This window comes from Galeopterus variegatus, unplaced genomic scaffold, assembly GCF_000696425.1.
Source record: "Galeopterus variegatus unplaced genomic scaffold, G_variegatus-3.0.2 Scaffold3984, whole genome shotgun sequence".
Taxonomy (NCBI): domain Eukaryota; kingdom Metazoa; phylum Chordata; class Mammalia; order Dermoptera; family Cynocephalidae; genus Galeopterus; species Galeopterus variegatus.
The window spans coordinates 93,948-107,916 of NW_007730095.1; the positions used below are offsets into that span (position 1 = coordinate 93,948).

Here is a 13,969-nt window from a genome sequence, read left to right on the forward strand (position 1 = left end):
TCATTTGGTCAGCTGTTTATCAGTATTTACTATGTCTAAGTAACTACTAGATATTATAAGATTTACAGAGATTAATGGTGATATATCTGGCAAAAAAGATAAGACAACTAGTATTAACACATGAAGAAAATGTTTAGATATTCCCTAACATAAGAAGAGTTAAGATGTTAATTGAAGGAAGTGTACCAGAGAAGACAGCCTCGAGAAGATAAGATTTTAGCTGAGCCTTGAATGCTATGTAAGAATTTAGATGCGGGTCAGACTGTTAAACAAAGGCCAAGAGAAAGAAATCTCAAAAAGAGAAAAAGAACAATGAATATTTAGTTTGGCTGGAATGTAGAATTCATGAATGGAAGCACTAGGAAAGCAGTTGGAAAAATAAATTGGGGCCATATAAAGGCAGACCCTGAATATTAGGCTAAGAGCTAAAAACTATTCTATAGAGAATGAGGGATGACCAAAGAAGTTTTTACATGAGCTGTGTTTCAAAAGACCTTCACCATCAAAGCTGTATTTATCATTGGATCAAAAGTTAATATATAATTAATTGTATCTACAAGTTTCTTCATGGCAAGAAAAATAAAAAGGGATTAAATATGTTTCCGGGGCTGGGGCTGGCTGGTTAGCTAACTTGGTAGAGCATGGTGCTGCTAACAGCAAGATCAAGGGTTCAGATCTCCATACCTGCCAGCCACCAAAGAAAACACACACACACACACACATAAAGTTTTCAAAGTGATTAAACAGTTTTTAGTTGGATTAGAGTTTGAAAGGAAAAGCAGTGTTACGATTTCATTTAATTCTTCATTTTGTAATTAAGGCTACCAAACCAAGTCATTTTTAATTAAAATTTTACAAAGGTTCAAATAGAGTATCACATATAAGTAGAAGTTCTATATTTTACACCCAAATCACATTTAGGATTTTTGTGACTTAAAATAGATCCAGACCTTATTTGCAAAAAGAAACTATGATATATTGGTCTCAGAGTAAGTGGTTTCTGAAATGAAACCAGATGAAATGAAAGCAGATGGCCTTCATCTCTTCCATTTTCTTTCCTATACTTAAAAATAATTCTTCCATTTTTGCACCCAAAAATAGTTCAGTAAGTTTCTGTGATTATATTATTAAATCATCTAAATAAGTTGATAGCTATTAACACCAAGAATACATTTTCCCATTATTACTCTCATATCAAATTATTATTTTTCCTATTACTATCCCTCTGATCATCAAAAAAAAAAAAAAGGCTACTTTTTTTGACAACTTCAGTCATACCTACCTAGTCTGTGATGCTGGAATAAAAAGTAAATATGAATTCAACTATGATCTTAAGCTCACAAAAATTGTATATTGAATATTTCCATTTTTTAGATGTTAATTACTTTTAAAAAATTTTTAGACCTGGTCTGATAGCTACAGAAGCTCAAAAGATACTGCATTGTTAAAGGCTACTGTTGTGAAATGCTGACACTGAGTACAGAAACATATTTACCTGGATTGGCTGCATTTCCATTGCCCCCACACCAACCAGCAAGAAAGAATACTACATAGTCTAGTATCTGTTTTGGAAACCATAACATTTAGAGTCTGAGTCTGAACTTAGCTGTGGACACCATAGGAAAAAGTAACTATCTACCCCAGCAACACAATTAAGGCACAATTATGCACAGTTGACATGTACACACAAACAGCATGAACCTTTTGGTCTTATATCATTTCTGTGCAATCAAATTGTCCACATATATCTATTCAAATGCAGGCACTGAAGTGGCATAAATCAATAACTAATATGTCCATGTTTTTTGATGTTTAAACCCAACCAACTAGACTTGTTCCACCTTGAAGAGAAATTTCAGAAAAATGTTTAAAACTGGTAGCCAGTTATGAGAGTTCCAGGTTGTTACTGTTCCAGCAGCCAAAAGAACTGGGCTATTTTACCAGCCCCTCATTCTCACTACATGTCCAAAAAGAAAAAGAAAAAATTTTTCTTTTTGTCCTGGATAGGACAAAATGTTTTTCCTATTACCTGCATAACAGAACACTAAGTAATGTGGAGATTTATGAATTAAAACTACTTAGTCCATATATTCAGAAAGTATATAGGCTAGCTAAAAGAAAGAGAAAAAAAGAAAAAACCCTAGAAAGTACACAGGATAGTAGGAGAGATGCGATATATACTTTATTCCTTTACTCAAGTACTGCCCTAGATTCTGGGGATTTTAAAAATGATTACATGGACTCAGCTTTATGGGGGCTCATAGACTTAGTGGAGGGAAAGCAGTAAGTATAAAGATATGTATGAAATATTATGGAATGCAAAGGAGGAAGTTCTTCACCCTGCCTGAGGAGGCCAAGAAAGTCTTTTAGGATGTAAAAGTCTTTTTTCATTTATAATTAGTTTTAAAGGATGAATAAAAGTTCAATAGAAAGTACAGAACAACAAGTGCCATGGAAAGGAGGCAAAAAAAAGCACAGCCTGCACAAGTCAATATATATATTGGGCCAACGCTACTTCGTGTGTGAAAGCAGGGAGAGTGTGGTAAGAAAGGAGGTTTGAAACCTATGCAGGAGTCAGGCCATAAGGCATATGAACTTGATCTCATAGACACTGGGATGCTTTTTAAGAAATTTAAGCTAGGAACTGGTATAGTCATTTTTTTGTTTGTTTGTTTTTTAATTGAATCTCAGATGCAGTTTATTATTCTCCCCAGTTCCTGGCACATGACCATCATCGGTCTGTGGAAAGTTCCTCTCCTATTCCTTCTAATCTCCAATCCCCATTCTTCACCCTCCATAAACAACTGTTCTTTTGTGTTTAGTGCATATTATTTTGTTTGTATTTGTTTTTACAGAATGCATACTGTTATATTGTTGTGTATGCATTTTTAATTTATGTGAATATTGTATTACATATCACATTCTATTTTTAACTTTTTCTTTTAGCACATTGTTTTTAAAATTCATTCATGTTGCTATGTGAAATATAATACACTGCTTCCCATTACTGTGTAGTTAAGATGATCATAAAATTTGTCATGTGAATCATGACAGCGAAAAGAGGTGCTTCTAATAATTACATTGGTACTTCACAGATATATACAATCAGCTATGTTTCAATAAGTAATAATAATAATAATTACAGGTTAAACAGGGCTGTCCAGGGCAAACCAGAATGTATGGTCCCCCTATGCTCCTAAATTCCATGCTGTTCACCCATGACATTTTACTGATCTGTTCTTCCAGGAATGGACATCCAGCTTGTCTCCAACTCCATTCTACCAAAAATAACTTTTCAAACGGCCTAGTAAAGTCCCCCTTATGGACCTGTGTGAGAATTTCTTAACCAAAAAATTATCTGTAATGATTTGTAAATTTCTGACACAAATAACTATTTGAACACTGAAAGGATAAGCAAAGTGACAGAGGAGGAAACTGCAAAGCAAGGTTTGGAGAATAAAGAGTAGTGGAGCACTTAGGTTAGAACAGAAGGTTTTCATAGCGGAGTAATGAAAGGTCTGCCTGGAAAGGTTATTTCGCAGCAAGACTTTAGTAGGGCCATGTGAACTTTATCTTGATAATAATTGAGAGCCATTGAAAGTTTTTGAATGAAAAGGTGGGGTGATGAAAATGGTGTTCTAGGAAGATATATTTGATTATACTGGATCAAATGTACATTAAAAATGAGGAGATCTATTAAGGGAATATATGAAAGTCAGTATAGTACAGAAGTTAGTTGATACAGCATGGATTCTGGAAGTAGACTATCTGGGTTTGAATCCAATTCTACTACTCACTAGCTTTATGACCTTATGACCTCATTTAAATTCTATATGCCTCAGCTTCCTCATCCCTAAATTAGAGATTATTATAGTACCTTTTTTGTAAGGTTGAATGTCAACAGCCTATAACAGTACCTGGCACATAAAAGTTGTTCATAATGTCAGCTATTATTAATTATTATTGCTTCAATAGTCCAGGAAGAAATAGAGATCAGATTAAGCTAATCTGCTGCTAGAATACCTTCGACATCCAGAACACATGCCCTGAAGGAAGTATCTAGTATCACTTCATGTGTCACTCACAGACCCTACCTTCCACAGTCAGAAAAATCCCCCAAAAGGCTCAGAGTTAAAGCAAAAAGTATTCTTTAAAAAAGCCTGTTGGCACTCATTATGTGTAGCCTTCTAACTCTTGAACTAGACATCACAAAAATATAATAAAGATTCAAATTAATGATGAATTGTGGTTGCTACAAGTATGATAGTTAAATGTCAAGTGTTATTCAATATTTGTTCATTTTCTCTGAGGACTCGGTGTTTTTCTTTTTAATTGGCATAGCTTATGACATAATAAAGCTATTTATCCATTTTTTTTAGAAATACAAATTTTCAACAACAAAAAGTTTCCTCACCTAAATGGTAAATAATTCTAAGATTAGACTATGGAAGTTTACATAGGGTGCTCCTGGAGTCACAGAACTGACTTCTTTTTTTTTTTCCTTTTTGTCTTTTTTCGTGACCGGCAACAGATCGCAACCCTCAGTGTCGCGCCCGTACCGGACCGGGACCGGCAACGGGATCGCAACCCTCGGTGTTGCGCCCACACCTCGCTCAGCCAGTGAGCGGCCGGTCTGTATGTGGGATCCGAACCCTCAGTGGGAGCGCTGCCACACTCCCAAGCGGCGCACTGTAGCAGTGCGCCACCGGGCCGGCCCTCACAGAACTGACTTCTAAACTGTTCTTTATCAAAAGGATCTGAGAATGTTGGAATACAATATTGTCTGAATATGCATCGGAAACTGCAACTCTGTTCTAAAAGACAGGAAATGGAAGGTTTTGTATAAAGTAACTAAATAACTTTGGAGGAATGTGATCATTCCCATTTAAAATAGGCAAAATATTTTTTCTCACTTATCTATAATAATATATGCATTTTGGTCTTGAAGTATGACTATAAATTCTCAGATAATTTGCAATAAAAACAAACAGAGGAGCTGGCTGGTTAGCTCACTTGGTTACAGCATGGTGCTAATAACACCAAGGTCCAGGGTCTGATCCCTGTACTGACCAGATGCTGACAACAAACAACAAACAGAACATAGGTATTTGTTTTGTGTGCCTAAATGAAACTTAATGTTTAGATATAATGAAAATTTAATACATGTAAAGTAAGGATATAATACAGTCCCAGCTTAGATACACCATTCTTTCAGCAATATTTCCAAAATAACAATCTAGAGGTGATCTCTTACAGCACTGGGTTTATGTCACATACTGCCCGATATTTTAGTAATCTGTATTGTATTTTCTTTTCTATGTGATAATAAGCTCCTTGGTGGCGTGTCTTCTCTTCTACATGATTATAAATAAGCTCCTCAACTGGCTAATTTGCCTTTCTATCTACTACATAATGTGGCATTCTGCTATAGATAGTGAGCAGTTAATATTTGACAAAATCTGTCAAAATTTACATTCAAAAATGAATGTCATGCTATCATCAGAACATAAAACTTTTACCCACATCTTTTTAATTCATTAAATTGTATTTTCTAAAATCTTGTAAAGGTTTAAAAATGCTTAAGATACGTTTGAGCACTCTGTAAATACTGTTTAGTTCAAAATATCACTTTTCTAACATTTGTATTATTTTTCTTAACCTATTTACACTATACTTTCTGCAAAGAAATTGTATGACACCATTAATTTTAGCAACATATCAAAAGTTCAGCTTCCAACTACCTACACTTAAAGGTCATTAACTCTGAACCTTTCATACATATGTAAAGTCTGAAATCTTACACCTTGAATTACTCTAAGATTACAGGGCAGTCCTTTCATATTTCTATCCCTGATAATAATTCTAAAGACCTTTGACTAACCCTTCCCTTATTACCACCCTCTTCCTTAAATAATAGGAGTTCCTCTTTACTCCTGGTTTTTTCATCCACTCAGCAAAACCTACCCTCTGTATAGGTTTGAAATAAATTCACATTAAAGAGATAAAGGACTAACATGAACTAAATGTGAAAGCCTGGTGTGGAAGTCCAGACCCTGGTTTCCGTGCCAGATTTGCTAGTGTAATTTCCCAAGTCTCTGTCTCCACATGTATGGAATGAATGATTCCTGAAATTGATTCCAGCTTAGGTTATCTCCCTTAGAGATGTTTGCAGTCTTCTGCATCATTCACTCACTCAGTTTTATGTAGCACCTGAGATAGACAGGTAATCACATACTTTAATTTCAGATCTTATTCATTAAACAAATACTGATTGAACACATCTGTGCCACACACTGTACCAGTGTTTTTACAGATCTATTAAGGGATATGAAAGAACTGAGGAAAAGATAACTGAAGGAGTTCAAAGAGGCAATGCTTAGGCTGTCTCTTGAATACAGTAGAAATTCCCCTGCTTGGGCGGGAAACTAAACAGTTGGGGTTTTTTGTTTGTTTTTTTTTGGGGGGGGCGACTGGCCGGTATGGGGATCTGAACCCTTGACTTTGGTGTTGTAACACTGCCCTCTAAAGAGCTGAGCTAACCAGCCAGCCCTAAACCCTTTCTAAGGAAGGGAGATGACGTGTGCAAAGACAAGAGCAGTAGACGGTATGTTGAGTGTGTGCAGCTGCCGCAGGCTGGCTAACACAGGACCAGTGTGCGTGTGCTTTTACAGTGCTTATCCCAACCACAGTCTGACGTTCTGGGTAGTTGCTTGGTTAACGCGCGTCCCCAGCTAGCCCGCAAGTTCCACGAGTGCGGGAACAGTGTCTGTTTTGCCCACCATTTTTCTCCCAGAGCCAAACACGCTGCCTGGCACATATGTCTGGAGCTTACTCAGTGCTGAAGAATTAACAAATCAAAGGTTCGACACTGAGAGTTAAAATGTGTTATTTCCCAAACATCTCGAACAAAGAACCTCTTCCACTAAAAAGAAGAGAAACCGCGATGCCTTACCCTTTCTCAAGAGAATCGACCCCGGCATCCCACCTGAGTTCCTCGGGTAGAGTCAAACCCTACAGCGGGGCTCTGCCTTCCCACCGTCCCTCCTCAGGGTCACCTAGCATTTACCAACGCCCGTGAGTAGGTCACCGAGCCCTGCGGGCCGGGAGAGGGAGATGGGGATCAGCTAAGCTCGGCCCGGAGGCCCGGCCTGCGCTCTCGCCCGGACGCTGACGTTAGCATTCTGGAGTCCCGGGCCGCCGCCACCTTAGGCTGTGGTGCTTAGAAATGTGGCATTTGGAAAAAACGAGATAAAAACAACCGATTAACTTACACACCGATAAGAGAAAACAAACCCAAAGAACAAAAAAACTGAGCGCGACACATGCGCGGTACAGCTCACGGGACCGCCGCTCGGACCTCTCCTGGAAGTAGAGGTACAGCGCCCTCTACTGGCCCCCGTGACCTCGCCTAGTGGTGCCGTCAGGATTCACACGCCCCGCGCCAAGGGCAGGCTCCCGAAAGTACAGAAGTCTCCGGAAAGGGCTCTGCGGAACGGAAACTCTTGAACTGTTGTTCCCACACGGAAAGATTTTAATTCTCCGGAATCGTTTGGCGCTAAAGGGCACAAATAAAAGAAGGCGCTATCAACGTGACTAGGCCCATAGGACGGAGCGGAAGTTCTGGTGTACACGCCACGCGGAGAGCATCCTGGGGACCGGAAGGAGGTGAACTCCTGCAGCCAACCCCGGCGCCTCCATATTCGGTTGGTACCGGAGCGCGCGGCTGTTTAAAGCGGCGTGTTGTTGGAGCGTGAGTTTCGAGCGCGGAGGTCGGCGGTGGCCTAAAACCTGGCGTCTCTGTTGAGCCTGGGACTGCGTGTGAGTCATGGTGGGAAGGTCCCGGGGGCGCGGAGCGGCCAAGTGGGCAGCTGTGCGAGCCAAGGCAGGTCGCAGGTCCGAGGACGAAAATGAGGACGATTTAGGATTGCCACCGTCACCAGGGGACTCCAGCTACTACCAAGATCAGGTAGATGATTTCCATGAGGCACGATCCCGGGCCGCCTTGGCTAAGGGCTGGAGCGAAGTAGAGAGTGGAGACGAGGAGGAGGGCGAGGAGGAGGAGGAGGTGCTAGCCTTAGATATTGACGATGAGGACGACGAAGATGGAGGGAGTGCGGGCGATGAGGATGGTGATGATGGTGGGAGCTCTGTGCAGAGTGAGACTGAGCCCTCTGTGGATCCCAGTTTGTCGTGGGGTCAGAGGAAAAAACTTTACTATGACACGGACTATGGTTCCAAGTCCCGAGGCCGGCAGAGTCAACAAGAAGTCGAGGAGGAGGAAAGGGAGGAGGAGGAGGAAGCACAGGTCATTCAGCGGCGCCTAGCCCAAGCCCTGCAAGAGGATGATTTTGGGGTCGCCTGGGTAGAGGCCTTTGCAAAACCGGTGCCTCAGGTAGCCGAGGCAGAGACACTGGTCGTGAAGGATTTGGCTAAAGTTTCTGTGAAAGAGAAGCTGAAGATGTTGCGAAAGGAGTCACCAGAGCTCTTGGAGCTTATAGAAGATCTGAAAATCAAGTTGACAGAGGTGAAGGATGAGCTGGAGCCATTGTTACATTTGGTGGAGAAAGGGATCATTCCACCCGGAAAAGGAAGCCAGTACTTGAGGACCAAGTACAACCTCTACTTGAACTATTGCTCCAACATCACCTTTTATTTGATCCTGAAAGCTAGGAGAGTCCCTGCACATGAACATCCTGTCATAGAAAGACTTGTTACCTACCGAAATTTGATCAACAAGCTATCGGTTGTGGATGAGAAGCTGTCCTCTGAAATTCGTCATCTACTCACATTTAAGAATGATGCTGTAAAGAAAGAACTGAATCCAAAAGCAAAATCCACCAAGGCCAAGCCAAAGTCCCTTTCAGAGACTTCTGCTGCTGCTTCTGTTGTTACAAATCTTTCTGATGATTCCAATTTTGATGAAGAAGCTGCTCTGAAATACTATAAAGAAACCGAAGACAGGCAAAAGTTGAAGAGAAAGAAAGAACAAAATAGCACTGAAGAACAGGCTCTTGAAGATCAAAATGCAAAGAGAGCCATTACCTATCAGATTGCTAAAAATAGGGGACTTACTCCTAGGAGAAAGAAGATTGATCGCAATCCCAGGGTGAAACACAGAGAGAAGTTCAGAAGAGCCAAAATTCGCAGAAGAGGCCAGGTTCGTGAAGTTCGTAGAGAAGAGCAACGTTATAGTGGTGAATTATCTGGCATTCGTGCGGGAGTTAAAAAGAGCATTAAGCTTAAATAGTTTGTGCTTAGCTTAAGTTTTTTGGCAATAATTTTAGATCAATAAATTTTCATTTTTAACCAAAGTGATTGTATTAATATATAATACCTAACCTTAAATTCTAAAAATTGTCAACAGGAAAATTTGGGTTATTGCTCAATTTATTTATCTTTTAGTTTATATTAAGGTCATACTAAGAACTGTGAGCAATATGAGGGTTCTTGGGAAAGAGGTGGTGTTGAAAAAGTTCTCCAATATTATGTCAAATATTAGCCTAGGAAAATTACACAGCTAGTTGAACGTTAATCAAACTTACAACACATAACTTTAAACATAAAAAGAATGCACCTTTGGCAATTATCCTATTTGTAAGATAGCCTATAAAATAGTTCTGACATATATTTCACTTACCTAACTATAATTCTTGGGCAGGATATTTGTTAATAAAAGGGTTTAACATTAACATAGATTTCCTACATTCTGTGTGGTAAAAGCATAGGAACGGAGAGGAACTTTGGTTAAAAGTAGAAAAATGATGCTCTTGTTAGGTTTTAAAAAAAAAGTAGAAAAAGGAAAAGATATGCCTTAATTACATCAATTATAAATATTTTTTAATAGTTCTTCATGTGGTAAATAAGGTAGAAATTCCATTTCCCCTTCTGTACCAGTGACTTGCAGTGGTTGCTGTTAGTACTCATACTCCCTTTGCTAAAAATTTGGTATGATTACTACTAGATAAGTGGTAACAAATTTATTATTCTTTACAGTTACTCTACTTTTTGTAGTAGGGGGAAGATGTTGAGATGGTGAACTAAAAAATACTTAGGTTGATGCCAGGGAAGAAAATGAGAGGAGTAGTAAAGGAAACCACAAAAGAAGTTTTAACTATGTCACTTTATTCATTAAACATTGTGCTAGCTGCTGGAGATGCAAAGATGATCAGTGGTTAATATTCGTTAAACGTTTACCATGTACCAGTTGTGCGTCACCTCATTTAATCCTTACGATGACTTTGTGAGGTGCTACTGTTCTCTCATTATCACAGATAAGGATGCTGAAATTCTGGAGGTTAACTATCAGAAGGCGACTTGCTTGATATTTGAACCCAAACTGACTTAATATGAGCATTCATTGTCTTAACCTTTAGCTTGCAACTGCTTCCTCAGTAGCACACATGCCAAATTATTTTCTTTTGTTACAAATAAAAGAGGAAGGTTGGAAATAAAAGTAATACCGAATGCTTACTAAGGTGCTTTTCTGAGCACTTTATTTGTACTTATTGCCTCATTCCTTACAACAACCCTTTGCGGTAAATTCTATTATCTACGTTTTGAGGATGAGGAAACTGCGGCAAAGAAAAGTTAACTTTCTCAAGATCACATAGCTATTAAGTGGCAAAGCCAGGATTTCAACAGCCTTTCTGGTTTCAGAGTCCAATCCTATACTTCCTTTTCTGACATAGTAAAAAAAAGTACAGGTTTTGAAGTTAAATTACTGAGGTGATTTTGAGTTAGTTGATCTCTGTTTAATTGTCTTTATCTGCATTTTATACCTATATTGGAGAAGCCATATAACAGTGGTTAAGAGCACTATCTAGGTTCCTAACCCAGCTCCATCTGTTAATTCCTGTGACTTTGGGCAAGTTACTTCATCTTTCTGTTCCTCAGTTTTTTTATCTAAAATGATCATAATAGCTGTATCTCCTTCATTAGGTTATTATAAGGATTAAGTGAATTAATATATGTAAAGCATTTAAAACATTGTCAGTTGTACAGTAATCACCTAAGTAAGAAAGATAAGTAAGAAATCAATATCCTAAGTTTGTGAGGAAAGGTGAGCATTGAGCACATGAAGGGATATAGAAAATCGAGGACGGCAAAAAACAAGTTACAGGTTGAAAGTACTTGGTGTTCGGTGTCCAATCCCTGCAAAATATATGAGGATACTTTAAAAAGTTCATGGGAAAATGAATTAAAAGATAATATGAATCTTTCCCTGAACTTTGTGAAGTACCTGAAGTAACCTCATATATAGTGTGAGAAAAAATATGTTTTAAAGGAAGAAAAGTCTTTCATTTAGGAAAGTGGCAAAAATTAAGCCTGTTATATATTCTTCTAAATATATTATTTTGGAGGCTTCACAATCACTTTATAAATATTAATTCATCATTTTGGAATAGCTACATAAAACATGGCCTTGTCTCTGAGTTAACAGCAAAAGAAGTTGCTGGGTTTACTATTTACATATTTTAAAATTTGTATTTATTTAAGAAACATTTGAAAAGCACTGAGATGTGCTGAGTACTGTCCTGATGCATGAATAATAAATCATTATAATCACTTTTCATAGAGATGCACTCTTAACTCTGGAGAGCTTTACAGATAAGAGTTCCAATAAAGCAGATTACTGGTGTTAAGCGTCAATACAAAGCAACAACCTGTTAGTTTTATGGCAGCCTATTAAACTATGGTCAGCTGTGAAAAATACAGAATATTAAACATTACAGTAGAGGAAAACATCAAATTAGTGACCCAGTAACTTCCTCTACCTCTATCTGACTGGCTTTGGGCTAGACAATTTCTCTGAGTCACAGTTTCTTACCTGTACTCTTATCTATGAAGGAGTTAAATAAGATAAACGTGACCCTTTAATTTTTGTGTAGAAATAAGATTTATTTGCTTATCAGACCTCTAAAAACTACCAAATGGTCAAAGCTTTTGGCAGACTGGAAAATTACTTTTTGTGACCTTGAAGATAATAACTAGCTTAGATAACGTGAATAATGGTATTCACATATCTCACAGAAAGTATTTGATATAGCTGAGAAGTGGCTGGAGTCGCTTATTTGTTCTTGCTGGTTCTATGAAATAAAAGAATTTTAAGGTAATATGTTAAAATATACAAGTTAACATTACCAAAATAATTCAGGAAAGGTGAAACTATATTTTACATTTAATTTTGTTTAAGGTGTATTTTTCTTTTTTCTTTAACTTTGAAAAATATGTATAAAAGGGTCACCTTTCATTTCTTTGTTTCAACTACCATTAATGTTTTTTTTAAAAGGAATTTATTTTTTAATTGAAATGTATTGGTTGTACATATTTATGGGGTACAGAGTTATATTTCCATATATGTATACAATGTATGGTGATCAAATCAAGGTAATTATATTCATCATAGATAAACTTTATTATTTCTCTGTGATAACAACATTTGATCTAGTCATTTGAGGATATGCAATAAATTACTGTTATAGGTGCCTAGCACTACTGTACACCACTAGAACTTATTTTTCCTATCTAGCTGTGGTTTTGTGTTAAGGTGTATTTTCTTATATTAGTTTTTAATTTGATATAGTTACTTTAGTTATGTATTCCAGATGATATATTTTCTTGATTCAGCTTATACTCATTTTTAAAAAACAATGATTTTTAGATTTGCTTCAAAGTGAAGCTTCAAATGGTAGTAAATAGTAATAATCAGTATTTGTTAAACTAGAACACAAAAACTTGGAGGAACTAGCAAAATGTTTGCCTTAAGAAAGACAATATAGGGGGCCGGCCCGGTGGCGCACTGCTACCGTGCACCGCTTGGGAAGCGCGGCGGCGCTCCCGCTGAGGGTTCGGATCCCACATACAGACCGGCCACTCACTGGCTGAGCGAGGTGCGGGAGCAACACTGAGGTTTGCGATCCCATTGCCGGTCCCGGTCCGGTACGGGCGCAACACTGAGGGTTGCGATCCGTTGCCGGACACGAAAAAAGACAAAAAGGGGAAAAAAAAAAAAAAGAAAGACAATATCGGGTAGCAATTAGGAGCTTAGCCTCTGGAGCCCGATTGAGTTAAAATTCCCATTTCACCACTTTCCGTGTGTCTTTGGTCTACTTATTTAAACTCTCTGTGCTCCAATTTTCCACATTGAATAATATACTCATATGATTTTTATACCTATTTAAATCATTGATCCACATATATTTAGAACAGCACCTGATAGGTAGTAAGTGCTTAGTGTTAGTTACTATTAATCCTTTAGAAAAAAAAAAAAACGGTTTATTTTCTCCTTGGTTCTGCCAGAATGCCTAAGGATTGAGTTGGTAAGTTTAAAATGCAGATTCCTGTGCCCTACCTCCACAGAATTCTATTCATCTGGCCTGGTGTGGGGCCTAGGGATCACTGCTTTTTACATGCATCCCACATGATTCTGATCTAGATGGTCTGCAGAACACACTTTGGAAAACTCTGGGCACAATGATTTTTAAGTTTCTCTCAGCTCATAACATTAGGCATATAAATGAAATTAATTACAAGAATGAAATATGAGACAGTATTATCATGGGACTAAAAAAACTCAAGGATAGCCCTGGAAAGTAGCTCTCAGGAATATGTTGAAAGCAATGGACCTGCCCCCTAGAACCATAGCATAGGCCTAATCACAACATTTTATGTATCACATCAGTGAGTTCTGGACCCCTGAAGTCAGGAGTCCATGGACCTTGGTTGGGGACCTTATGCTAGGAGAATATTCCTTTTACCCACAGGCATTACTTAATGTGACCTAAATTAGCTGGCCCCGTGGCGCACTCGGGAGAGTGCGGCGCTTGGGTGCACGGTGGTGCTCTCGCCGCGGGTTCGGATCCTATATAGGGATGGCTCGTACGCTCACTGGCTGAGCGCAGTGCAGACGACAACAAGCCAAGGGTTGCGATTCCCTTACCGGTCACAAAAAAAAATATATATATATATA

The 13,969-nt window shown here is 38.4% G+C and overlaps 2 protein-coding genes across 3 annotated transcripts in view; one reads left to right on the forward strand and one right to left on the reverse strand.

Annotated features, from left to right (window-relative positions):
* Positions 1-7,328, reverse strand: part of IGJ (immunoglobulin J polypeptide, linker protein for immunoglobulin alpha and mu polypeptides) — a 33,519-nt gene extending 26,191 nt beyond the window's left edge. Inside the window, exon 1 of one of the 2 annotated variants that reach the window (XM_008586434.1) lies at positions 7,276-7,328. The gene's annotated coding sequence lies outside the window, so the exon portion shown is untranslated. Of the gene's footprint in view, positions 1-6,952; positions 7,157-7,275 lie in introns of those variants that run through there. The other variant, XM_008586433.1, reaches the window with a different exon arrangement.
* A 307-nt stretch (positions 7,329-7,635) lies between these two features.
* UTP3 (UTP3, small subunit (SSU) processome component, homolog (S. cerevisiae)) lies at positions 7,636-9,369 on the forward strand. The gene has a single exon (XM_008586435.1). It carries the CDS (start codon positions 7,826-7,828, stop codon positions 9,245-9,247), a length of 1,422 nt encoding a protein of 473 aa, XP_008584657.1. The 5' UTR covers positions 7,636-7,825; the 3' UTR covers positions 9,248-9,369.
* The last annotated feature ends 4,600 nt before the right edge of the window (positions 9,370-13,969 follow it).